This window comes from Cottoperca gobio, chromosome 15 (genome assembly GCF_900634415.1).
Source record: "Cottoperca gobio chromosome 15, fCotGob3.1, whole genome shotgun sequence".
Classification (NCBI taxonomy): domain Eukaryota; kingdom Metazoa; phylum Chordata; class Actinopteri; order Perciformes; family Bovichtidae; genus Cottoperca; species Cottoperca gobio.
In genome coordinates, this window is record NC_041369.1 from 13,309,264 (window position 1) to 13,336,976 (window position 27,713).

At 43.6% G+C, this 27,713-nt stretch overlaps 1 protein-coding gene across 1 annotated transcript in view; it reads left to right on the forward strand.

The window, feature by feature from the left end:
- The window catches only part of slit1a (slit homolog 1a (Drosophila)), an 82,002-nt gene that overhangs the window by 21,414 nt on the left and 32,875 nt on the right, over window positions 1-27,713 (forward strand). Inside the window, 2 exon segments of the mRNA XM_029449425.1 lie at window positions 26,138-26,209; window positions 27,089-27,160. Coding sequence (XP_029305285.1) covers window positions 26,138-26,209; window positions 27,089-27,160 — 144 coding nt within the window.

The window sequence follows — 27,713 nt, forward strand, 5'->3', positions numbered from 1 at the left end:
CACACACACACACACACACACACACACACACACACACACACACACACACACACACACACACACACACACACACACATAATAATCACATAAATGCCACTGCACACATACTTTGCCCACCTCCTGATTTGCTGCTGTAGCAACCAATGCTCTGTGGGGCTCGGGCTGTTTACCTTTTCCGAGCAAGCGGAAGACACACAGAAACACAAAGATTTGGGAGGTGAAATGGTTCAAAAAGAGCCTCATATTTTCTGAACAACATTTAATCCAATCGCTTGGGAAATCTGTGGTGTAATGGATTGAAGGAGACTTTTGGATTTATAGCTGTGTGTGTGTGCATATGTAATTATAGGATTTAGACGCATCCCTTTATCCTCTGGAAGGAGAGTCTTTGGTTGAACTCCTTCCTCTTCCCCGTGGCTATATTTCTGCAAGTTTGTGTTCGTGTGTGTGAACTCTGAGCTTTGTCTCCTCTCTGTCTGTGGTGAGCAGGTCCATTCTTAGGGCTTTATACTTAGCACACCTCCAGGCCTTTTGTTCATGAGACTCCACAGGCTGCAGAGCTGTTGCCACATAGCAGCTGGACTTACAAACTTGCCGTATAAAGACGACGCCTTGTGTGCCTCGAGGTTAATGAGGTTAAGATGGTGCAGGCTAGTAGTGAAAGAAACAAACTTGTGACTACAGGTTTGTTAGTTTGAATCTGAGCTTGGGAAATATTGGTGAAGTGAATGAAGCAACTTTTGTCTTCCTGCAACTGCTGTTGAGGTGCGCTTGTGCACACCACCTCCCTCCTACAGCTAAGTTAGAGCTGCTAATTGGCAGTTGTGGGCTGTGGTTGTGCTGTGGAAGCTTCCATGTAATATGTCACTGAGGGCGTTTAGATGCAAAATCAAGGCAACATTTAGATGTATAAGCACTTTAACTAGGTTCTGATATTTAAGATGGAAATCAATTTCCTAGAAATGTATCCAGATCACTCTGGATATGTGCCATTTGAATTGTATTCATAAAAGTGCTGCTGCTGCAAAAAAAAGCATTTATAGTTACCTAATTCCCCTTCTCATTAGTATACTGGTTATGTATTTTGAATCCAAGTGTATTTAAGTATTGTGATTGCAGCTCCAGCCTTATAAGAAGAGCGAGCACTACAGATTCTTTTTTTAATAGCCAATCCCTTCATAGCTTTAATCAGTCTGTCTTTTCTAAATGTATCTTTTGCAAAAAGCAATGTCAGCTCCCTTTTGCATAAATAATATTAATATTGTTTTGTTGTTTTACGGGCCAAATGTACTCCTTTAATATCCCATGATAGTACTTTAAGTGGATGTTACATCTACTGCTAAATAAAGCAACTTCTAAGCACTTCTCTACCAAAACAAAACTTTATCAAATTAAACAAATATTAATTTACATGTGTTGAGATTTTCATAGTTTGTGTTAATAATTCACTTCCGCTGATAAAAATATTAACAAAAATGTAATTAACCTCTGAATCCGTTGTCCACAGTGCATCACATTTAAAGGAGAGAAGGTTCTCTGTAAATAATTTATACGAACATTAAACACATTCTATCTGTTTTCCCTTTTTTACTTTGTGTCACTGAACTGTTGACCACCAGACACCCTATCAGACATTGTACTGACTTATTAAACAAACAGCTGTTACATGTAAACACATAGATCAATCTATTTACCCACATCTGATTATTCCCAGTAATGAGTTATGTGTGCATATAAACATAATCAGTGTGACTAGGTGAAAAAGACAAACAGTCGCAGCACCTGGAAAATAATGTAAACATGCAACTATTCAAACACTTCTAAATGTTGAATACAACCAGAAACTCTGTGTGTCTGTGCTCTGCACTCTCTCTTCAGCCATCCTACTTTCTCCGTAAACAAAAGACACTTGTCTGCTTAGGTAAGTGGATGGACTGCCCACATTCCAGTAAAAATACATATTGAGCCGCGTAGGGTCGGTGAGCATAGCAAAGAGGAAGAAGTGAATTCCAGTACAAACGCCGATCTGTTTCCAATATTTGCTCCCTCTCACAATACTCTCCTGCTGGTATCACAGCATGAAGCGGTGATCTCATTAGCTTCAGTGCTTATGCGTATGCCCACTGTGAATATATTTTTTGGTGAGAAACAGTATGTTTCTCTGTGCAGGGGGTGTCTTTCCTTCTTAGCTTTGTACAGTATAAAAGGAAATCGCTGGGGGATGGAATCGATTCCCCTTCCCCGCTGTTTCAACTAGGAGTGTACACACACACACACACACACACACACACACACACACACACACACACACTTGCCCCACCCAAGCAAAACTTCCAGAAATGACTTACATCTGAGATGCATCCAGATCTGTGTGTGTGTGTGTGTGTGTGTGTGTGTGTGTGTGTGTGTGTGTGTGTGTGTGTGTGTGTGTGTGTTTACCTGTTGTGCATTGTAACTGGAGCAGGGCCTGCAGTCACACCAATCTGACACCTCAGGGGAAGCGATGAGGAGGAAAGAGGCATTGAGTATTGACTGAGAAGGAAGAAGGCACAGTTGGAAAGCAGAAAGGATGAAAGAGAGGAGGGCAGTGAAAGAGAAATGAAGGTGTGGCAGGAATATAAATCCTCTTTTGTAGTCATTTTCTATTGTACTGATTTTATTATTTATACAGCTCGGAAAGTTGATTTTTTTTCCCCTTCGTCAACTTTAAATTGTTTTTTCCAAGTAGTTTAAAATCCTTTCCTCCCAAATGCAGTGTAGCGCTGCAATTCAATCAAGTACATAGACGGAGAATGAGAGGAGTGGAAAGCGGGTAAAATGAGTTAGAGGGCAATAGAAGGACCTGAAAGTGACGGACAGTGCCTGGGAAGCAATAAATAGTGTGGGGATAAAATAAGTGGGGTTGGCAGATAAAGCGAAAGAAAGAAAAAGAGGCAGAGAGAAGAAAGATTAGCCTCATCTGTAGACTTTGAAAGGATTCTCATCTCTTCTCATCTATGTGGCCGTGCTGGGAGACAGAGAGGGAGAGGGAGCCACGGGCACCTGCAGTGGAGCATTAGCCAAAAGCCCCATTATCACTTCAAAGCTGGACTCTGCTGGAGGAGGCCTGAGTGACACTGGGGCCCTATGGAGGATGAAACACTGCACAGAGATAGGAGTAGAAAGCCTCCTCCCTCTATCAGCTTTCCCCATTTTCGCTCTATCATCCCCCCTGCCCCTTTTACTGTACCTCACTTCCTCTCTGTCATCTACCTTGTCCTACCTTCCTTATCGCTTCCCTTTCCTCCACCTCTATTACTTCCTCCCTTGACTTATCTGTATCTTAAACACCTGGCTGCCTGGATGGCAAGCCCTATATGAGCTCTCTTTTTCTATTCCTCTTCCCTCCTGGCTGAATTTCTCCATCCTTTCTGGCTTATAAAAGGCCTGGGGACGGGAGGCCCTGATGAGCCCCAGGCTGTGGTAATGAGCTCGCAGGTCCTTTCATGTGGAGATCAAGCCGATGGCTGGAGGGGGTGTTGTTGGGACTGGTGTTAGTGGAGTGGATATTACCAGCAATGGATTGTGGCCTGTAGAATAGAAGAGTAATAGGTCAACCCCAGCCCAGACCAGACCTGGAGATGCAGACAGTTCCCATGAAGTCAAGAGTGTCCCAGCCAGACACAGAGACACACAATACTGTCAAAGAACGGGGAAAATCATTATAGCCTTTGTAAGTTATAGCATTCCTCTGTCCAATACATTATTCCAGAGACCTTTCCTGATATTTACAGGCCACAGAAGGTCAGATACTTTAAGCAGGACAACGGCTATAGGCCAGAAATCAATGGCAGACACACAAATTCATACAACATTTTCTATTACTACTCTCCGCTTGCTCTTTGAGTGTGTCAACACTTCATAAAATGGTCATCTGAATAAGTCCAGGGACACAGAAAGAGAGACAGAGGGATATTTGAACAACATCTTATGCTCTTTGATTTGACTTCGGCTAAAGGAGCGTCACCACTCCTTAAATCCTCCTTGTCTACCCCTGTTAAATCCTCCAAAACCAATCTGTGCGTGTGCGTGTGCATGTGTGTGTGTGTGTGTGTGTGTGTGTGTGTGTGTGTGTGTGTGTGTGTGTCTATTCATCCGTAACGCATAGCCACACACCATTATTGCTCCCTCCCCCTGACACCTTCATTAGGCCCATAGACGAGGATTACTTCTGACTTGTAGATTAGGCCACTTTTTCTGGCTGCTAGGTTCCTGGGTGCTAGGGTTGCATCTAAATATTTTATTATTGATCGATATAGTATTTAGTCTGATACATGTCAGAAAATGATGAGGAATGCCCATCACAATTTCTCATTGTCTTCAAGTTACTTGTTTTCAGTTCTACAACCAAAGACATTGAATTACAATAGTACAAATCAGAGAAAGGTAGCAAATTATTGCTCTGTATTAGTGCAAAATTGTGCAAAAGAAAAGTGTGTGTGTCTGTGTCAGTGTGTTAACAGAGAGGATATGCACTGGTTCCACTTCATAAAGCTGTTGTTAAAGAGAGGAGGCCATTCATTGCTAACAAAGCGTTTTCACATGAACAAGCTAACAGACTGGTGACTGACAACCCTCCACACTTCCTCAACACTCATTTTACCCATTTTTATTTCCTCTTTGTTTCCTCCCCTTGCTTAACTGTTAATTGGTTAAACGTCTTTGATTTTGGTTTGTAGAGTGTGTTGTAAGAAGAGACCTCTAACAGGAGTTGTATTTACTGCCAGACACCTTGGCAGGAGATAATGGCAGAAGCCCAATCAAAGATGGATATGTAGATAAATACATCAGTGGAATAATTACAGCGTTAGTCAGTTATCTGGGCAGGGTTGACGTTTCCCTCATTCCTTCATCTTTTCATAGTATGGCTCCTAATAGTTTCTATGGAGACTGAATTGAGTGTTGTTGTTGCTGTGTTTGGCCCCTCGGCAATCTCACCCTCGTTCACCTTTCTACCTGTGTTTCTGGATATAGAAAGCTGAAAGATGGTGATGCATCTGTTAACACCCTCTAAGGGCAGAACTGATAAAAGTTTATTTCACAGTACAAGTAAAGTCAAAGCTTCAGGATGTGGATTTCAACAATCAAGTTAGTTAAAAGTTTCCCCGGCTAATTGTAGGGAATGTGGAAGTTGTCATAATGCTGTCAGTACTTTTATTCTCTGTAGCATAACAAAGATATTTTCAATGTTTGACAGATGTCGTAGAGAACGGAACTGCACATTACGTAATATTTCATTTTCCCCTGCTTTTTGCTTTTCTGGCTTTACTCCCGGCCTCCCCTCAGACTTTGTGCGGATGTGGAGAGGAGGTTGGGGTAAAATAAAAAGGTAGAAGTCAGATGAGCGTGAGCTGAGAGGAGCAGAGTTGAACGAAGACTGTCCAGCGGGGTGAGAGACGCACAGCCTTATTTCCCAGGCAGGCACCTTCTTTGTGACATGGTTAAAGATGTGTCCTAACACCATTCCCATCACCCCTCGTCCCCTCCTCTCCCCACCTCGGCTACCATCCCTCCCTCCATCTCCAGAGAATAGCCTGCCCTTTGCTCAAGCCATTCCGTCTCCTTAGAGCTCATTGTTCCCTGGTTGCTAGGCGATAGCTGGGGCCTCATTTGGTCACCTTGGATACAGGGGGGAGCCTGGGTATTTGGTATGGGGTCAGGGCTGACAGAGGTGATGTGAAGGTGTGTGTGTATGTGTGACTACGTACAAGGTTGTGCGTGCATAGTTAGCTATCAAAGTGTGTGTATGAGTGCGTGTGTGTGTATGTGGTGTGTGTGTGTGTGTGTGTGTGTGTGTGTGTGTGTGTGTGTTTGGTTAAGGGTCAGGCGTGACAGCGCTGGTACAATAGGGTGGGGTGTGACCAACCCCTCCTTCACCATTTATTAGCCTATTCAGTCACCCACTCCCCTGCTCCGAGCCAGGCTGGGCCAGGAGGCAGCCAAGCTGTCAGTCAACAGGGAGGGGGAGGGGCAGAGAGGGGATCCCAGAAAACATAATTAATGTGTAACACAAGAGCTGCTGCCGTATCGCTCTAAAGAGGAAATTAAAGAAACAAGCAGCCACTGTAACGACAATTACGCAGCGCTGAATAGACCACTGTCTTTCAGTTGTCAATGCTGTTTCAGTCACACCTGCTCTCTCTTTCATCTCTCTCTATCTCTCGCTCTCGCTCTCTTGCTCGTTCTTTCTTTCTTTCCGTCTTCACTATGTGTTTCTCTCATTCTGCTCATTCTGTAAAACACACACCAGGGGAGAGCCTCTTTGTCAACCGCCCTCCTGAATTCCGATCCTCAATCGTCAAGCTGGCCGTGGCTGGCCGGCCTTGGAGAGCCCTGGAGTGGCTTTCATAAACCTCCACCAAACACACACACACACACACACACAAACCTACACTATTGTTGCCAAAGCTGAAGCACTCATCAAGAGAGTATGAGTGGTGAAATGAGCAAAACGGAGAGGAACATTTTTAAAAAATGAACTCTTGGCCCATTCTTGCCTCTATTCCTCTCTCTCCTCCCTCTCTCTACCTCTCTCTCTCTCTCTCTCTCTCTCTCTCTCTCTCTCTCTCTCTCTCTCTCTCTTAGTGCTTCTACAGTTTAGTCTATATAGTTCATTTGACTGTGTGTTTAGCTGCACAGGCATGTTCTCTGATATCATTAGGTTCTGCGGTGCATCCCTGAGCCCTGAGAGCAAAACCAGCAACGAGCGTTTTACCCCCAAATTAAGCTCCATTGAGGATGACTCACTGTCAGTGTTGTGTGTCTGTGAGTCATCAGAATGTATTTCGTGCCCTTTATCCAACTTTTGAACACATGAGACATGCAAACTTTTCCTTTTCCTTCTACCCCTCATCTGTCTGTGCCACTGACAGTGTATCACAGCTTTCTGTTTTGTCCTGGCAAGAATGTGAGTATCAACAAACCAGCACCCAGAATGGACTTTGTAATGTGCTGCAGAAAAGCTTTGTGGTTGCCGTGTAGAAAAACTATTCCCTCGGGAATCAGTTTTCCCCCTGCAGTGCCTGCATGTGTGTGTTCCAAAACCAACCGTGGTGCTAAAAGTGTTGCAGATTACCAGCTAAATCGTTGCCTTGTGTTCTCAACACTTCTAATGAGTCAGAAGGAATGTGTTGTCCTAACCTGAGTTGTAACTGATAGCAGATATAAAGACGATCTAACATGCCCACGCCGAAGGAAAAGAAGAAAGCCTGGCACTGTGGAGGGTATACCTGCGCTGAGAGGCAGGGTGTGACCGGCCTCTTAGGGTGCACCACGCTGACAAAACCGCAGTGGTAATGCAGCAGAAAATGACTCCAGTAACTGGCACATAAACTTGGACTCAGTATGACAGCGGGGAGAGTCAGTTTTTCTATTTCCAAGCCTCACGCGGTTTCCGGAAGAGTCATTAAGAAATCATTGAGTGGGGGAAGAGATTCATATTCATGGAATTCATCAAAACAAGTTATTGAAAGCAGCCAATGCATTCATTTAGTTGGTCGGCTGAATTCGTCCATTGGGCTGCATTGATGTGGTGTTGACCCCGGACCACAGCGTGCATTGCTGTCAGTGTGGCTTTGTTGGTGGAGCGCTAACCTTTCTTTGTACCCGTGTTTGGGCCAGTAACCTTGCTTTGTGATGCAGTGTGTATCAGGGTGTAGTGTGACTCCCCTTCTCCATAAATCACTGTCAGATTCCAATGGTACGAAACAAAGCCCTCGCCTGAAACTTGGATAATGGGGTTGTTGGTGCATGTGCGTGTGTGCCCGTACGTGCATGTGTGTCATGCCTGTAGCCTTTCATTTACCAATCAGCGGCAAACTGAGTTTATGAAAATTCATTGACTGTGAGATGAGCTTTTTTTTTTTTTTTTTTTTCAGATGAATATTGCACGAATCGCACAGCGTTGGGTGACAAAACACTCCATCGATTTTAAGGAAGGAAGGAGGGAGGGATTGAGGGAGGGGTCGGAAAGAAAGGGGTGAGGGAATGAGGTTGATCGCTGGTGCGTGATGGAATAAACTGCAGAATTTCTGTCACTGCGTGCGCGTATGTGACTGTGTGTATGTCCCACACAGGGGGCTAATAAATAAATGATGTTTGAAATGAGAGCAGCTCTCCGTAGACCAATCTCCACTTCATGAGAAGTGCCTGTTTACAATTCTGCACACACACATATATAGTACATGCACACACACTCGTGCGCACATATGCCGCATCTATGGCTAGTAGAGCTGAGGAATATAGTGTTGCTCTCCTCTCTAGGAACATGTCTGTCCTGTGAGCCTCAAAGTGTGTGTTCCCTCTCTCAGGCCTTCATCACATTACTCTCTGCATTTCATCTATGTTGATGGCATGGGGATGGGAAGTATTACTTCGCAGGCCAAAGCAAACACACGCACACACATGCATATAAACACCTACCTTGTGAGAGATGCTGGAGAGCATTAGCGAGCTCAGCAGAGCAAACACAGAGATAAAGGCAGGATTTGGGCAAATTGTAATGGGAGGAAGCTGTGGGGTAGGGAGAGGATTTACCCCCGGTATCCCCGCAGGCCCGGGCACGACAGAAGCCCATGAGTTTTGTAACCAAACAGTGTGTGGCGCTGACTCACTGTTCCTGTGTTTGCTCTATGGGCTGTCCTAACATATCATTACTTCTCTCAGGAGAGAAGGCTGCCTACCTTTCAGACAAAACCTGACCTTTTACTTTCTCTCAACGGTAAATGAACCGATGCCATTCTAGATGAGCTGTGAGTGAAAATGAGTAGTGGTGAGAGAGAGAGAGAGAGAGAGAGAGAGAGAGAGAGAGAGAGAGAGAGAGAGAGAGAGAGGGAGGGAGAGAGATTCATGGGTGTCAAGGAGAGGACAGTTGTTGCACAGAGGATTCCCAGTTTCATTGTTTTTGGAAGATTTTCAAACATCACCATTTCTAGGCAACTGTAGCAAAGGTCAGAATGGAGGAAGGAAGAGGAGAACAACAGACGAGGAGGAGATGGAGAGAGAGAGGGAGAAATGGGTTGGTGGTAGGGGATACAGCTTTGGAATGCTGCAGTGGTTTTAATTACAGACAGAGGAATAGTCTTTTTAAATATTTAGAGTACAGATGATCTCTCTGGCTGTGTGTGTTTGTGTGCATCAGGCTTTGTGTGTGTGTGTGTGTGTGTGTGTGTGTGTGTGTGTGTGTGTGTGTGTGTGTGTGTGTGTGTGTGTGTGTGTGTGAGCACTGTGCACATGTGTACGTGAATTGCCATGTGAGAACTTGTTTGTGTGTGCACATGTTGTGTATATGCAGACTTGTGAGTTACTGAGAGCTTATGTGTGTGTGCGTGTGCAGGGGGGCAGCACATGTGTTGGGTATGCGATGAGAATGTAGAGTTCCATGTGAATGCAGCAGTGCGTCTTCATTAGCTGCAGTGTCACTTTTGTGTTAAAAACTGTCTAATATTATTATATTAAATGTAGGTGATTATTGCATTGGTTATGATTCGAGAACATTCCCAACTTCTTAGTCTCATAAAACACTTTCAAAACTATAATAATTAATTCTTTGAGCTAAATCATAACTTTTCTAGAATTATAAGGTTAAGTTATTATAACTACGCTTGTGGTAAGCCATTATAGACTGATGCACTGAGAAGTTTTGCTTCACATTCATGTTACTCCTGAATAAAGTTTCAGTGTGTCCCCCAGGATAGAAAAAGAAACATAAGACAGATTGTTCCCTCTTCACAACATAAACATTTTGTCCCAGACAGACTGCAATTGAGATTCTCTTTAACCCCACTTGAATCAAACTAGCAGGCCATCAAAAAGTAGGGAAAAGCAGTAACAAATAAATGAAATGAGACATGGGGTAAGATTCAAGAAGTTGTTTAAAGGTGCTAAGTGCTAGATCTTGACAATGTGGGCCATGTTGTAAGAGACAGGCTTGAATTGCTCTCATGGTTTTAGCTCTCTGGTTGGATGCATCTGTCTGACTGACGTTAGGGTGCAAAAACATAGAAGAGCTGTAATCTCCTAATCATTAAACAGGGAACTACAGGATGTAAAGAAATGTGACTGCTGTCTGTGAGCACTAAGCCGGGAGGAAGTCGGGATGCCAGAGTTAAGTGGAGCAATATCCTCCTTGTATGTGTGAGGGGGCTACTCTTGTTAAATGGGTGCTATCATGAGCAAACAGTGTCTCCGTCTCTTGCTGTATTGTTTGTTCAGAGCGGTGCCAAGGCCTGTCCAGACTCAGACCCAGAATGGTAAATAGGCTGTAATTTTGAGGCAGCGCAGCGTTCTGCAGGCTCACATTGATCTGTCATTGACAAAGTTAATGAGCGTGGACATGAGGCACGGAGTCTCGCCACAAAGACATCAAAGTGCCGCTGCTATGACTGGCCCGCTGTGAAACTGGCCTTCAGGCAGACACCCAGGCTGCCGCAACCCCTGACTCCCCAGGAGGGGAGGGGAGTGAGGGGAATGGGATGGAGGTGGAGGGGATCTTGGCACCATGTGTAAGGAGTTTGTATGTCTTCATCCTTTTCTCCGTGTCCTGTCTGTCTCTCTCTCTCCACACACATTTCTGGTGCATGTTTGGCCTGTGTTTGTGGTTCTTAGCAGGGTTAATGGGAAAGTAGCAGCAACTTTTGAGTAGCAAACAAGATTCCTTAACTGGATATTCTGCCTCTGCTCACCACCTGCTGCTTGGGAACCTGCTGGCAACACACACAAAGGTCTTGCTACTAGGTAACCTGTTGGCTATCTGCCTTTTCATTCCTATCTGTCAACAGCAAATAAGAGAAGGGGAAAAAGCAAAATCCAACAGCAAATATTAGCCTATGCGGACAAAGGCATTCCAGACAGTGTTGTCACTCTCACTCGCTCATCCTTAAAGTCCCATCCTCCTCCCCTCACACAGCCACTCCTGTTCCTTCCTTTATTTCCTCCCAAGGCCTCTCTTTTTAGTTCAGAGCGAGGCATCTCTGCAATCTGTGACACTTTGTTGAAATCCTAGCTGCCTTGTTATGGCAGAATGCATCTCTGTATTTGTGTATAAGTGTGTTTATGTGCAGATTTGAGTAAATTGTCCAGCTCTCAAATCATAATCAGAAAAAACAAAACGTTATTGTCTATCAAAAGGCAAGGAAATGTGTCAACTGTTTTCTTCAAAGATTTATTTTGTAAATTGGAGAATAACGTATTTCGTCCAACTTGATTGCTCAAACTGTAGGAGGCACCTTCCCCTCACCCCCACAGCCCACGTTCTCCTTGCTTTTTGGTAGTTGTCCTCCTGTTCAGTAGTCCTCCTCCTGTTCTCACTCCCCTGCCTCTGGGGGTTCAGATGTCATCCTCATCCTTGTCAGAGGAGTCTAATGGATCGGTCACGCTCAGGGCCCTCCCAGCCTGACTCACAGAGCTGGGGTGAAAGGTCATGGCTAGGGTGAGATAGGAACCTCGGAGAGAGGACATCCGCTTGGCTGTTCCCAGCCGTGTGTGTGTTTGCAGTTCTGTGTGTGTGGGTGTGTGTGTGTGTGTGTGTTTGCTTGCAGTTCAGTGTGTTATTTTCTCAATAAACACCTTCTCTGCACTAGTATGCTGGGTAGCTATGGGGCCGACTTGCACAGAGCAGTAGACCAAAGAAAATAAAAAGGTTCAGCTACAGGATGTAGCATTGTCAGGTAAGCATACAAATATGTATTTCACACTCTCTCACACACACACACACACACACACACACACACACTCGGTGTGTCTGGCATATCCATTATAGCCTCTCGGGGCCTCCTGTTCTTTCTGGAGGTCAGAGTTGAAAATGGTAGAGCCTACATAGACAGCGTAGAGTGTGTGAGTGAGTGTGTGTCTGTGTGTGTCTGTGTGTGTGTGTGTGTGTGTGTGTGTGTGTGTGTGTGTGTGTGTGTGTGTGTGTGTGTAGGTGCCAGATCTGTACATAGCCTCAGTGTTGATTAGGTGTAGACCAGTGGGGTGATCTATGGCCATCTCATGAAACACAAACCAAATGTATGTCTAGCAACAAGGCAAGTCAACACATATGATGATGATAAATGGCTTGAAGTTCTGAGGGTCAGCAGCTCTTTTTCTCCGAACAGTTGATGGTCTTTCTTGTGGTTTTCTTGAAAGATGCAGGATTTTCTTTTTGTCAGATCCTTTTTTTCCCCCTGAAGGCAAATATGATATAGAAGAATCTCGGCAGGCATCATTAATGCAGAGCACATTTATACTGTGTTGCTGCAAATGTATTTTGTTTCCTATATTTGACTTGGGTGAATTTATATTGCCAGCCTATTATGGTCTGTCCTCCCCTGCATCTTTATTATCCTTTGTTTCTCCTCTACCAACATTCTCTCCTCCTCCTCCTCCTCCTCCTCCTCCTCCTCCTCCTCCCTCTCACTTTTCCTCTCCCTTTTTTCCTGGGTGGTGAGTTTTAATTTCATGCCCCCTGCTCTGGCAGTTGGTCCTCTAGTGAGTGCCAGGCTGGCTTTGTGACACACAGCTTCCTCAGGGGCTACCAGTCCCTCTAACAAACACACACACACACACACACACACACACACACACACACACACACACACACACACACACAGCCGCAAATATGCGTGCTCTCAGCCCTGGGCTATGCATCATCATCCATGCAGAACTTTTGGCAATAAAATGATCCAGAAGTTGCTTTTAGAACATACAATGATGCATGCTGTCAGAAACGTGATTACACAAACAAGCACGGTGGCATGTTAGTTCAACAACAATAAATGGACTTGATTCAGTGTTCACACATATGGAACAAAAAGCCACTGTATTCCCACCATTTCCCATCATAGTAATTTATCTAAAGGTATTGGTCTCATCTGGCGAGCGACAGTATGCTAACTGTACTGGCATGCTTTCATTACTCCACACAGACGACTGGCAGCCCTGGGGAGTAATCAGTCTTTATGCTAATGCTTGTGGATGATGATGGATGTGCTTCACCCTCCATTGTGTTGGACTCTCTCTGTTTTTGAAAAAATAAATACTGTTTCCTTCATTCCGCGACATTCTTATCTTTAGACGCTGTTGTCAAGATAACTTATAGCTGGTTATGTTGAAGTGCACCTTTGAAGTGCAATTCGGAAAACAGTAATGTAGACAAAGAGACGCTTTAGCATAAGTCTGTGTATGTGGATGTGTGTCTGCATGTTCGTGTGTGTGCTTGGCCCTTGTGGTAATAATCCATGCCTACGGCTGCACCTCTGCAAGGGTTCATTAACCCTGAAAGCTCAGTCTTCTCAGGCCTCATCTTTATCTCATGATCATTGCAGATCACATCTGCTGCAGGCTGGTTACTCATTAATGAAAACACCTCAAGGCCACATGTGACTCTTCTAAAATATTTTAAGTAATGCAAGAGGGTAATATCCCATGTCAAATGAATAAAAGAGGCAGGTAGTCCCTCTGTCAACCTTTTGATGCAAGTTTTTGTCTTAAAGGGACAGTTGAATCAATCCATGGAAAAACATTTCTCACTTTACTTATTCTTTATGGAATTACAACCATGTAGGTCGTTCTGGTTTCAGTTGCTGAGGTTTTGAGGTATCTGCTCTTAGATTTTTGCGTTTCCATTCAAATTCAAAAAAGGTGAATGGAATTGCATTCGTGCAAGTGGAGGCATTGGAAAATGACGTGTAAAGCAACGTGTCTTTCCAGAAACAGTGTTGCGGTTACGCTACATAATTCACAGAATTTCATTGGAACTACTTTCACCAAAGAAATAGTTCCAATGTAAACTGTTCGCATTGAGGTCTGCCATAATACTACGAGGAATAATTGTAAACGTCTTGTCGGTCATAGTAGCAGATCATCTATATCCACGAGCTGAAATTGTTTGTCTTTGTCTGTCATTATGTGGTGGTTGTAGTAAGATCTGCTTCACTCACTCCCCTGCCTACATTGTATGGTGGCTGTCAGTGTGGGAGGATGAGGGTATTCCAGTCAGAGCAGCGAGGAGGACAGAGTAAACATCCAGAGCAGTCACTGATGTCCATTGTTCAGCTCTTTTTCTCAGGATTACTCCCACCCACTGCAGCACAGCTGGGACCAACTCTATTGTGCTCTTCCTTCCTCTGCCAGCCTCAGTCTTGCTCTCACAAACTGAGCACACACATACAAATATGCATGCTTGCAAACACACACACACACACACACACACACACACATACACACACACACACACACACACACACACACACACACACACACACACACACACTATACCCTCAAGGCTTAGTCACAATTCCAGCTGGGTTCCGTCTCCTAGCAACCAGCACCTCTGCAATTTCTGGCCTTGCACCTCTAGTTTGGACTGAGAACCCATCCCGGGGATTGCACACACACTCACACACACGAGATCACTAGAGTTGGGTCTCGACCTGGCTGCCTGAGTAAAATTGAAACTTAAAAGTGTTGGGCATTACCTCTGGTGGAATGACTTTCTTTATGCAGTGAACTTAATTAAGAGCCCTGATAGAAAGAGAGAGTGGCAGACAATGAAAGTCCAGAGGCTTTGATTCACATACACAGCAATGTCTTTTACTTGAAGTCCAAGTTTTCTCTATGAAGATGTAGTTGCCATAGCCCACAACAAATGCTCGTCAGTACAAATGGGCATCAAAACAAATACTTGCATTAATTAAACAAAATTAACTTAGAAAACAGTACCATAACCAAAAGATTAATCCTCAAAAGACACCTGTATTATAAGCACAAAGATAGAATTTAGGATAAGCATTTCAAAGAAAGACATCATTAAACAGAAAAATAAAACATTTAAGAACCAAAGTTTGCGTGTGTTGTTGGTTTTTAAGCATTGAGTAAGTATAGCCTTTTGCCTTCCTGACAGCCTCATGTAATATTCATGAGGAGATTTCCACAGTCTCAGAGATCCTGCAGTTATTTATTCATCGCTTCAGGAATGCCTTTACTAACCCCTGACATGTACAAATCTGTCCCAGGAAGAAAAAGTTGGCTCCACAAACCTGTTCACACAAACCCACGGTGCTAGCTAACCAGTGGTTAACCTGTACCTCTTTACTTATGTAATAGTTAGTGCGGATGAGCAGATGGAGGTGCAAAGTGCCTGAATACACACAGAATAAATAACAAATCTAAAGCTAACACTTTGCATGTGTCCACTATACACGCTCTGGGCGTGGTGTTTTCCCTTATTCTTGTCTGCTCACCCCCGGCTGCATCAAAGGTCTTACTCATCTAAAAAACATGTATTAATGGAGCCTGCACAAGTAGCCGCTGTAGCTACAACGTAGGCTATGCCATAGCTGTTCAACTGCTCAAAAATGCCACTATGCAAAGCTATGAATGTGACAGAGATTCTGCATTGTGACCTTAAGAGCTGTGGTTGGTCAGCTTCGGCGTTTGTTTTGTCTCATACGAGTTTCTGCTGCTGCTGGAGGTTGATAGTGAAGAGACACATCAGAGTAACACTCATCTAAAAAAGTAATTTCCACGACAAAACTTCTTCTCACTTCTCACACACAAAACGAATTAAATCTCAAATTATTAGTCAATCCACAAAAACATATCAGCAACACATTTTGATAATTAATTAAGCTGCGTCACAGTTTTACTGGTTCTCTTTCTCGAGTCTTCCATGATAGTAAACTGAATATCTTTGGGTTTGGAACTGTTGCTCAAACAGAACAAGCAGTTTGAAAATGTCAACTTGATAATGATAATAGTTGATAGTCTATCCTAAGTAAGTGGAGAAATTATTATGCCGCTATTGATGATTGCAAGTCAAACTTTCCTGTCATTCTTTAATATCACCAAATAAATGAGAGGAAGAAATGACAAGTTGCAGTGGTGCGATCAACAGGTGCAATCTGACTTTTGACTATGAATCAATTCCTACACTGGAGGAACCTAAAGCAAGGCCGTATACTGTGACACACAAGTCTAATCTGACTTTCTATTTTACACAAAGTGGTCGGCGCAGCTAACCACTACTCACCTATAATGTGTCATTTGTGTAGCCCTGAGTGCAGAGATACGGGGACGAGTGGCCTGTCTTACTGCTGATTGCATTGCAGTCTTGCTGCATTAAGATAACGTGTGTGTGTGTGTGTGTGTGTGTGTGTGTGTGTGTGTGCGTGTGTGTGTGCGTGTGCGTGTGCGTGTGTGTGTGTGGGAGAGTGAAAGCACTGCATGTATGTGTGAGCGGGCCTCGGAGGGTGTGTTTGTGTCCTGTTAAAGATAAGGTGATAATGTCCGGGGTGAATTGTTGACTTGACGTCAGCCACAATGCGCCTGTCTCATACATCATGGTGAAGAGGCAGTGTGGGTAAACAGAGGGAAGAGAACTGCAGCCTTTATTGCTCCATCACTTCACTTCTCTCTTCACTGCTATAACTAAATCTCCCACTTATTTCCCCAACAGAAGAACTGTGCCTATGGATTTATGTCAATGCACACCCTGAAGATGTAATGGGAAAAACTAAAGAGAAACTGGTTAAAAGTTTAGAGAAATAATTATACAGTATATCCCACAATAACAAGATGAGTAGAAGGGAAATGATCATGTTCCCCTCTATTTAGAGTATGTGTCCTTGAATTTGTATATCTGGGAAGTTACCTTTGGGCTGTTTTTGAGTTTAGCTTTCAGAGGGATTTGAACAGAGAGCAGGCATGATATAAAGGTAGCTACTCTGCTCACCTTCCCTCTGGCTTAGTCCTCTCCTCTCCTGCCTGATACTATCCATGTGTGACGGCGACTGTTAGAGCTTAAAGTAATGAATGGGAGGTTTCACTCTCGATTACAGTGAGTATAGAACAGACTGTGCACGGGTTCCTCGGATAGAGGAAAGCAGATGATCTATACAAAGGTTCATTTTGGTCACCAGTCATCAAATCTCCCACTCCCTCTCTTTCTCCCTGGAGCTTTTTCTCCCTTAGCATCGTGATGCAACTCTGCACCTCAAAGAAGTGCATGGAGAGGATTAAGTGCCTGGAAGTGTGTTCAGTTCACGTGTTGATTGAAATAGCTCCTGACGTTGTGTGTCTTAGTGACAGCCCTGTGATCTGGTATCAGCTGCCTGTCGTTAGGTGTGGTGGATCTGTCATCCCAGCGGCTCAATAACACTGACCTAAGACCAGCTCTTCCAGGAAAAGCTGTCATCCGATCTTCAGGATCAGTTTCCCATTTTTAGGTAGCCAGCCGTTCACAAAGAGGCATCTTTAACTACTTTAGTAAGACCACACAGTGTGTGTGTGTGTGTGTGTGTGTGTGTGTGTGTGTGTGTGTGTGTGTGTGTGTGTGTGTGTGTGTGTGTGTGTGAGAGAGAGCAGCCATGCAGATTGGCTTTGTTGTTTTTCTAAATGGTCTCCTTCCCTTTTACTCCTGTACGGACTCAGTGTAAAACATTAGTCCAATTCAGCTAAATGATTTCCAGGCTATTCTGAGAGAAAGGAGGTCATTATTTCTGGCTTGGTGTGAGCCCGCTGGCTAATGTAGGGTTAGGTAATGGCACTGATAATGGACCTGTTGAGGAGTATGTTTTCCCGACCCGCCCTCCTTTTCCTCTCTGTTCTTCCCACACTTTTCTTCTATTGTCCAGCAGGTAGATAGCATGATGGATGGACGGGGCTTGGCTGTGTCCCCGTCTAAAGTGGCGCTATCGTACACCCCGCCGTCAGTTGATAGCGCCTGTAAGCGTTTGTCATGATCGATGCCGCTCAGCCCTGCTCCATCACTGAGCTTGACTTGCCTATGAAAGGCTTGGACACACTCAGAAACACAAATAGACATAATGGTAGGGGGCAATTAGGATGAATCAAGAGCTGGGAGAAAGGATAGATTTTCTCCTTTCTTTCTTCGGCATGTTAACTCTTTCCTTTGCTTCACGGGTGGCAGCAAAGCATCCTGCCAAATGTATGCGTTCATATGGGATTTTTAAGCCCACAAACACACATAGACATAATGAATCACTTACAGTGAAAGAAGAGATGGGCAGCTCTGTCTTGATTCTGTCTGTGTGTGTGTGTGTGTGTGTGTGTGTGTGTGTGTGTGTGTGTGTGTGTGTGTGTGTGTGTGTGTGTGTGTGTGTGTCAGCCCTCATGTGGGCTTGATAAGTTCCACTGACATTGTGTTTTCTCTTGGTGGTTGTTGAGTGTTCCAGTCTGGGAGCGATGTGTGTTTCTCATTGGTTGGTGAGCTGTAGATGATTAGAGCGGAGTCCATCCATGAAATCCCCTTTAGGTCCCAGCGAAAAGAAACGTTTTGTGGATGTGTGTGTGCATTATGTGTGTGTGTTTGTTATGAGAGCGAGAGAAAAGAGAGAGACAGAGGGTGTTATGCTAGCTGTATTTTTCAACATCAGAATAAATCACAAATCTTCTCCAGATGCGTCCACATAGCCCCCTTTTTCCTCTTTCAGCATTTATAGAAGCGTAACACATTAGAGGGTTAATCATATAAACGAGGGCTCAACTATGACCATCCGTGGGGTCTGTTGGAAATTAGATAATGCGGCTTGATGACTTATTTCCTGAAGTCCATATGAATAAATAGAGAAAGAGACACGGCAAAGAAAAGAGAGAGTGGAGTGGAGTGACATGCAGCTCCGCAGTCATTTTCCCAGGCTGTTTGTACTAGTTTTGGTGGACTTGTGTTGACATTAGCTTTCAAAAGAAAAGAAAATCTACAAAGAAAAAGATGCTATTGAATTATTCTGCATTTAGTATCAGTGCAGTGTTTGTTTTTCATTAGGATTCTTTGTAGAGCCTATATTTAGGCCTAGAAGGGAGACAGAGAGATGTTCTCTCTTGGGGTTTTGCGTGAGAGTATTCCTAAAGCAGTCTATTTATTTCTCTCTTTATAAAAACAGCAGTTTCTCCTTCCCCGCTTATCAAGTCCTCCTCCCACTGAGCACAATCCAGCTCTCATCTCCGCCACAAAGAGACTAGAGAAACACCTTACACACTCACACGCATGTCCTATATCTGTGCGTCTGTGCATGATAATTAGTGTGAACATGAATGAAGGATTTTATTTTTAAGACTGTGTTTTGACCTCCAGATGATAATGGTAATCACGATGATGATGATGATGATGATGATGATGATGATGATGATGATGATGATGATGATGGTGGTGGTGGTGGTGGTGTCTGGCTCCCTTGTCCATACTGAGCTGACTGCTGTATGGAGGTACACATCATTAGAGGGTAGACGAGTGAGAAAGTGATGTGAGACCCAGCTAGGAGGCATGTTTATCATTTATTTTCGCTAGAAAAAAAGCATAATGTGAAGGTGTGGAGAGAGAAGGATGGGAAGGGGGGGTATGAGGGTGAGAAGGAAGAAGCAGATGCTCTTGACCGCACACAGAAACACTCAGTCACTCTCTCCGGGCCACACAATATACATGCCTGTGTTTTGGCAAGCACCCAAAGGCCCTGGAGCCTCGATCCATACTCCTTCTCACCTCATTCTCTTCATGTTATCCCCCACTCTTAACACCTTCCCTCTGTTTTCATCTGCGGGTTCATTGTCTTCTATAGTTCTCTCCACCTCGACCAAAGATATTTCCACACATAAATGCAGCATGTTAACATAGCCAGGTTTTTTTTTTTTTTGCTTTTCGAGTTGGCCTTCATGTACTAAAGACTCAGAAATGGCCTTTATCAAGGGATAACGTCTAGCTCCTGACTTTTTTTTATGCCATTGCTTTCTCATGGTTAGTTTCAGCATCCCTTCGGTTGGCTGCACCAGCTGCAGCTTCTCCACTGACGGGGCTAATGGCTCCATTTCTACAATAGGGACGATCATTAACTCCCTACTTCCCCGGCTGGCTCCTTCTGACTGATATCACTGAGCTGTTTTGGGGCAAATCCAACTCAACTCTTGTCAATTGAGATTATAAGTAAAGTTAAGTGTCAAGTCACATGTGTAAACAGCTCAATTGAATATGGGATTATGAATAATGACTATGCAAAACTTTCCTTTGTCTGACTTTTTACATTTTGTATTGTTCTTGTATTTCATAAGGTCAAGTCTTTTGACAGGCCCCATCAAAATTTAAACTTATTCATTTTTGGAACAAGTCTGACTCAACTCCAAGTCTCAAGTCTCTGCTTATACCTGCGTGTTTTTCCCCTTCGTGTATTTGATTTCAGGAGCGCTGCTGCTTACTGCACCATGTGAGTACTAATAGGAACAGTTTAGCAATCACAGGACCGAAGCAGATTAAGATTAAATGTGGATGTGCACGTATACAAACAATTTGTAAATGTTTGGTTTGTTTATTTGAATGTATTGCTTCTTTATTTGCAGTATCTTGAGTCATTTGTTGGTACATGTCCAGGGTCAACCACTTATTTCTGAAAGCCCACAGTTTATGTGTGTAGTTGTTTATGTGTGTGTGTCTACTAGTGGGTTTTTACCATGCAGGGAGGAAGAAAGTAGTTAGCAGTTAGTGGCAGCACACTGCCATTCTTTTAACAGCCCTCACACACCTCATTAACTCTCTTAATGAGTAAGTAATCACATTCCCCCTCTGTCTTTCTCTCTTTTTCTCCCTCTTTTAATGGAAGAATTAAATTAAGAGCATTTGGGAAGGATAAAAAAAAATTTTTTATCATGCAATGCGGTCAAGAAATCAAGAAAACAAACACTGTTGTAGATAAACAAACACTAAAATAAATGCACTTACACTGGCACATACTGTTTATAAGCATCATGCAGGCACCTCTTTTCAGGATCAGTAGTTTTTTATTAGTATGAAATCTAACCAGCCACAAATTGGAGGTGAGATCAAGCTTTTTTCACTTGGAACATTTTTTTTCATTTTTAGTTTGACTGTTTCATAATCTCTAAATGTGTAAAATCAAAATGTAATGGGGATGGAATAAGGGTGAGAGGCTGTGAAGGAAGTCACAGGAAAACTCTGGCCGCACTACTGAAGTGTTGTTTGCATGTTGAAAGCTTCTCTCCAGCCCTTTCAGGTTATTCTCTTTGCTTTTGAAATGCAAACGCACTATAAAGTCATCTGAAAATCTCCTCTCTTGAGCTCTTTGTATGCCACATTTACCAGCGGTGTTATGTTAGATCACATCAGTTATGCCTATATTTTGAAAATAGTCTTGTTTCCTCAAGCCATACAGCAGTGTAAAACTTTTATTAACCTTTATCCACAAAGTAAAAATCAGCTTTAGTTTACTTTAAAAGCAGCATACAGCAGACAGAAAGAAGGAGAAAGTGGTAACAGAGAACAATAAGTGTGATGGGGGTCTTCCACATAAATCTGTAAACGGCAGTGTGTATTTCCCCTCAGTGAAACCTCTAAAACCAAGACGTCAGATCATCAGATCATCCCGTCTGATTTATGATCCACTGTGTCAACCGCTGTGGAGGCAGAGGTTACGAAATCTTTAGGACATAAAAGAGACAATTGTTTGTGTTCACATGTAGGCACGTGTCCATGTGAGTGTTTTTATTTACTCATTAGAAGTTATATATTACTTACTCCCAGAGTACCCGCCTGTGGAGCCCGAGGCCCTGAGGGCTTTAACCAGCTTTATGTTCTTCGGGTGGTTGAGCCGTTGCAGCATCTCCAGAAACTCCTTTTGCTGTCAGAAATAAAAGATTAAAGAATTAAAAGTGGGATTATCATAGACAGGGGGAGGCGGGACACGCTAATCTCTTTATGATGCTTTTTTGATCAATAGGATTAGCATCTCATCGTTTATTCAGCCACAGTAGGTATTTGTGTCAGCCAGAAGAGAGTTGGAGTTGTGTACAGTATTAGTGCTGTGTGCTGAGATAGAGATCAGAGGTTAATGATGTGTATCAGACAGGAACCAGACATTACCTTCAACGTGCGGCTAATCTCCAGACCAGGCGCCTTGAGCTATGTCTGATAACATTGCTAATTATTCCAGATATAGACCCTGCGGGGATTCTTGTAAATAGGCATATCAGTAGCTGAGTTTATTGTCGGAGCACTCTACACCGACTAAACGATAACATTGTGTGTACAAGTGAAACCTTAAAAATCCTGACCGCAGCGTGTTCAGGACACACCTGAAAACATATGTGTTACCTCATCATTAGGACCACAATGGGAATGAACTGTGAGCAACGTCACCTAGAGAGAGCCAGGCTACATTAATGAACTAACTGCCCGCTTCGGGGTATGTAGTGCATTAAGGTAAATCTATAACAGGTCTAGGCCGTTTGAACACCAACTTAGCCACACTCACTCTCGCTTACTCAGGCATCGGTTCACACACCTGTAATGAAAAAGGACTGTTGGGCATGCTGTGTGCAGGAAATAAAGAAACAAAAAAGTTGCAGGTCCTGACATCATTGCAACACTCTGTGAGATGCCTGGGGGCCTGGGATTGGGCTGAAGGCTGCAGCCACGCCTCGGGATAGTCGTCGTAGCATTGTAATGAGTGCGCGGAAGGAGCAGCGGAGAGTGCGGCGTGGCTCTGAAGGTTTCCATGAATCCTTTTCCCCTGACCAGAGCTGTGAAAGTGGAGTGGAGCCCCGAGGTGAGGACCTGTGTTTCAGCTTCTGAAACCTGTGTGAGCTTAGTTAAGCCTGACGCAACATCCAAACTCACATTTTATATTGGACACTGATGTGATGGGGGGGGAAAGGACAAAAATCTTTCTGTCATTTCTCGCTGTGCCAGTTGGGTTGTTAATTACATTTGGGATGCTTCTTAAGTGATGCACTGTGGTAGTATTTGCTGAAGGGCTGTAACATTATATTTACTGTCATGCCTTAGTGATGGAGACCATGGTGGCCAATATCCCACTTTGCGGTGACTGTTCTCACATAATCATGTCTGTTTTTCAAGGGTTCAGTGCTTCCTTGGATATCTGCTTCCAAACTAATCAGAAATGTCAAATATCTCCGGGCCAACGCAGTCGGGGCTGATCTTAGAAAATACCAGCGAGGGGCAACCACAGACTATGTAAAATACAGCATGGTGTCCCACAGAAATGTTCTGTTTGCCGTTTTAAGAATGTGTAAATGCAGAAATGAAGCGTTGCTAAATTTAATATTGCTCTGGCTCCCGTAGGAGTTGAACACGTCGATAAATCCTTAAAGGACACAGAAGACTCCAAACCATGACCACTGTGATTATTCTGTTATATGTGTCAGAGGAGAGAAAGAACCAGGCAGTGGGAGAAAAGCAATATAAGTAAATGAGAGAAAGGCAGACTTTCTGGCACGATGGATAGCATCATTTAGGGTTGTCATGGGGCTTTTTCTTTGGGCACACATTGTCCCAGAACAGGCCTACAGTTATAAAGCGACCTCCCACGACCTTAACATCTAATCCAATCAAACAGCATCATAAGTGGGAGCATATAGATCTCTCCAGCCAATCGTGTTAGAAGCGTACTAATAGGATTATGGGGTTTTTAGTGTGTGGATTCCACCCTAGAGCTTTAATTTTTACTACTTACACACAAAGCATTGTGTTCATATTGTCAGAGCCTTCCTGCCTCATCTTGCATTCCAGCTTCTCATGCCTGTCGCCATCGATCTGTCCTTGCACAGCAATCTGTTATCATTTCTTATTGTAACCCGGGGAGCGAACCCACATGTTCAGACACACACAGAAGAGACATACCGCACTCCTCCCAGATGTCTAGCGGGAGAAGTCATTAACAAGTGTGTCTGCAGTACGGCACTACGGCATCTCCGTGTGTTTTAGTGTGTTTGTTGCATGAAGGTGAGGAGAAGGTGAGAAGACTAATAAGTCATCAGATAGAGTGCAGGGCCAGGTAGACCAAAAGCATTCCTCTCGCATAGAGTCGCCTTGATAAGCGGCACCAATACAGCCCGGGTGCCAGACTGACTCAGCTTTCAACTCTGCACTCAGGCTGTTTTGCCAAGAGAACAACAAAGGAGCTGGAGGGAGCACGACTGTTCTGGCTCCCATGCTTGCTAGTGAGGAGACATGAAGGTGGTTTGATGTTTGGGATATGACTATGCAAAGTGTGGCAGATTGGTAGATTATTGTTGTGTAATTGCCTACATTTCCTGCTAACTGTGTTGCCTGGATATCTCTGTGAAAAGCAGATGTTATGCAGATCTGCAGAGGAAATAAAACCCTAAAACCTCGGATGATAAAATTAGAATGTGCCATTAGATGGAATATTTATGTTCTCTTTGAACACAAGCCAGCGACGTGTGTGTTTCATTTGCACATCTGTACATGCATGTCACACTTTGGTGAGTTGAGAATAAAAGCCAGATAAAGGTTTTGTCTATACTGTTGAAATGTGATGCAGTTAAGATAATTGGACAGATTATTTGTTAGTTTATCCAAGGTATGAAGGTACTCATTTTATGGCCATTCCCATGTAGTGTCATGTCATGTTAAACACACAGTCATCTCTTAATGGAGACTGTAAAGACCGGGCAAGACCCCACAAGTTACAGTCGACTGCCAACACACAGCTTGATCTCTAAAGCACGGTCACATGCGTTAATGACCCATGAAACATTAAACTGTGCATGTTCATGCAAATGCCTAATTTTATTTTGTTTACCAATTGCCTTGGATTTAATATATTAAAACAACAAAGCAAACACACAAATTCATTGCATTTATTTGGCCTGAAGAGCACTGTTTTAATTACTACCACCTACTACACCATAAAGGCACAACCACCCATTCATTAGATATATTGCACAACACAACCCCTGCGGTGTGTGTTGCTTCCTTCTTTTGTATCTCGTTTAAACAATATGTGCAATAATAATTCTGAGTAAAATTCTGCAAAGCATGACCCGATGGGGACATAATGTGAGACTAGTGTGTCGCGGGTGTCTTGAGAAGTCATTTTAACATTACCCCATGGGGGTTTTCTAAGAGTGGATACTTGTTGTGTGCGTCATGGGAATGAATGATGTGGTGTACATTAACATTAAATAAGTAGAAGTCATCAGTCTCATGCAGAACAGTTATGTTGTGTAGTTTTATAGATTGTGGTGTTGTGCTTCAGCCTTTCTATGGGCGACCATAAGTACTCTGTTTACGTCTGTCCGAGCTGTGGGAGCCCTCCGTGTGTGTGTGTGTGTTTGTGTGTTTCAAGACAGGAGCCTCTCTTGCACCTCTCTAAAGTTTCCCTGTGTGTGTGTGTGTGTGTGTGTGTGTGTGTGTGTGTGTGTGTGTGTTTGTGTGTTTCAAGACAGGAGCCTCTCTTGCACCTCTCTAAAGTTTCCGTGTGTGTGCGTGTGCGTGTGCGTGTGTGTGTGTGTGTGTGTGTGTGTGTGTGTGTGTGTGTGTGTGTGTGCGTGTGTGTGTGTGCATGTGCGAGTCTTTCTGAATGAGGTTAGCTCACCATTTAAACGACAGACAAAAGACTCTGCTAATTAAAACTATGGCTACTTGTGTCTCTCCTTCCCTTCTCTCCTCTCTGACCCTCCCCTCTCTCACTCTCTTACTTTCCACACACATGCACTTTTCAAATGCCTAATTTGTATCCACCATTAAGCGCTGGACACACACACACAGCCTAATGGTAAAAGACAATGTTCTTTGTGCCGCGTCGTCTTAATGAATCCACCCCACAGGAGCAGCGAGGACCCCTCATTGGTCGCTGCCCTGCTGCCTGTGTGTTCGGTCTGTGTGCAGGCAGTGTGTTGGGCACCTCACACCAGAGCATGGTCAAGGCACAGAGAACAAATTATAGCATGAATGAACACTGAATAGTACAGCCGCTATAAAATAACTACTCCATTGTGAGTAGAGCTCTCCATGCAGTACCACACCTCAGGATTTTGGCACACACTGGAGAGGGGGGGAAATAAATTGCCCCATGCTTTCTGTTCTGCACCGATGAGTGTGGTAAATGAGGGAGTGACACTGAATAGAGTGTGAATTCTGCTGGCTGAAAAGCATGTTTTAAACACTGGAAGTCAAACATTTACATAGGAAATTGTGTTAATATTGCTTTCCAAAAGGAGTTGCATTGCACTTCTTTCAAAGACCACACACTCTGCCGAACCAAACAAACCAAACCAAGCCTTCCTCAAGGGTTACTTATGTGTAACTAATGCGTATTTATTGTTTCCACAGAGATCTGAGCGAGAACATTGTCCAGTCCATCCCCAGAAAAGCATTCAGAGGAGCAACAGACATCAAAAACCTGTGAGTACCTCACCTTCTCCAGCAGGGATGGATGCACTTAGCACTGCAGCTAACAAGTATTTTCATTATTTATTAATGATTGGTCTATAAATTGTCAATAAATAGCACAAAATAACCATCACAAGTTCCCAGAGCCCATAATGATGACTTAAAATGTATGGTTTTGTCTTACAGTCCAAAAGTTTCAGTTTATAGAAGTCCAAGAATATCAGGAAGTATTCACTTTGGAGAAACTGGAATAAGTGAATAACTTAAACGATAAGCAACTATGCTTACCGATTAACTTTCTGTTAGACTACGATTGATTGGCTTTAAGCTTTTGATGCACTGCCAGTTGATAACTCGATGAAATCAGTGATAATAAATCAGTGAAGAGGGAATTAGGATTATCCAGAGCGAAGCAAATCACACTGAAAGCTTCTGTAAGTGAACAAACAGCAGTCAGTGTAATTCCTGCATGTTAACATATTATCTTTCTTTATGTGGCTGAGTTAATGGCCCTCGCTAAGAGTAAAACATTATGAGCGTGTTGGTGTGTGTGTGCATGTTTAGTGGAATGACTCTGATTAAAATAGACACAAGCAGCTCCCCAAAGATGTCTTGTAGCAGCAGTGATTTGCATCGTCACCAGATTACATGCACATTCAGACACAGATTTATGAGGTGTATTGACGCAGATAAACAATCAGTGAAGTCCCCCTTTGCTTCTTTTCTTAGGGGTTATATGAGCTGAGATGACTAAATCAGTATCGATGTACCATGGTTCATCAGTGTACTGCTCACTGTATAAATGATTACAACTACTCCACAGGGAGACAGAAAGCTGTTGTAAATGTCTTGTGTAACAAAGCCTCTCTCTGTTTCCTGTGTGCTCTGCAGTCAGCTGGATAAAAACCACATCAGCTGCATCGAGGATGGAGCCTTCAGAGCTCTGAGAGGCTTGGAAGTGCTGTAAGTATCTGAAGTGATGTTATTCATTAAGCCCCACCTTGTGTCTTTCCATTAAAGCACTTAGTTAAATGAAGGCATTGTTTTGGGGTGCTGATAATCACATCTAATATATACACATAGCGCAGACCTTTAATTAGTGCGGCCTTGGTTATTATGCCAAAATACCCCCAGTGGGGTTCGTGAGGGGGCCTGCATCATGGAGACCAAGCTCCATTAACTCATTGTTCCACACAGTTGACGGCAGCGTTCCCCTCCATCACATTAACACCCTCCACTCCTCCACCTCAATCTACACCCTATCCAGCCCTGGGCGGGCCATCTGACAGGGGACTTTCAACCATCTTGATCAAAAATTCCATTCAAGAGAGCGTTCCACCGTGGGCACAGCAGTGGCCATGTTATGCAGTTCTTTTAAACATTCAATTAATCATCCCTTGTCAAAAATCATAATCACAGGCCCGTGTTAGAGCTCTCCACCTGAAACAATGTCGACTAACAACAGTGCAGGCCGTGGAACAAAGGCGCTTTGACAGCCTTGTTATTTTATGGTGAA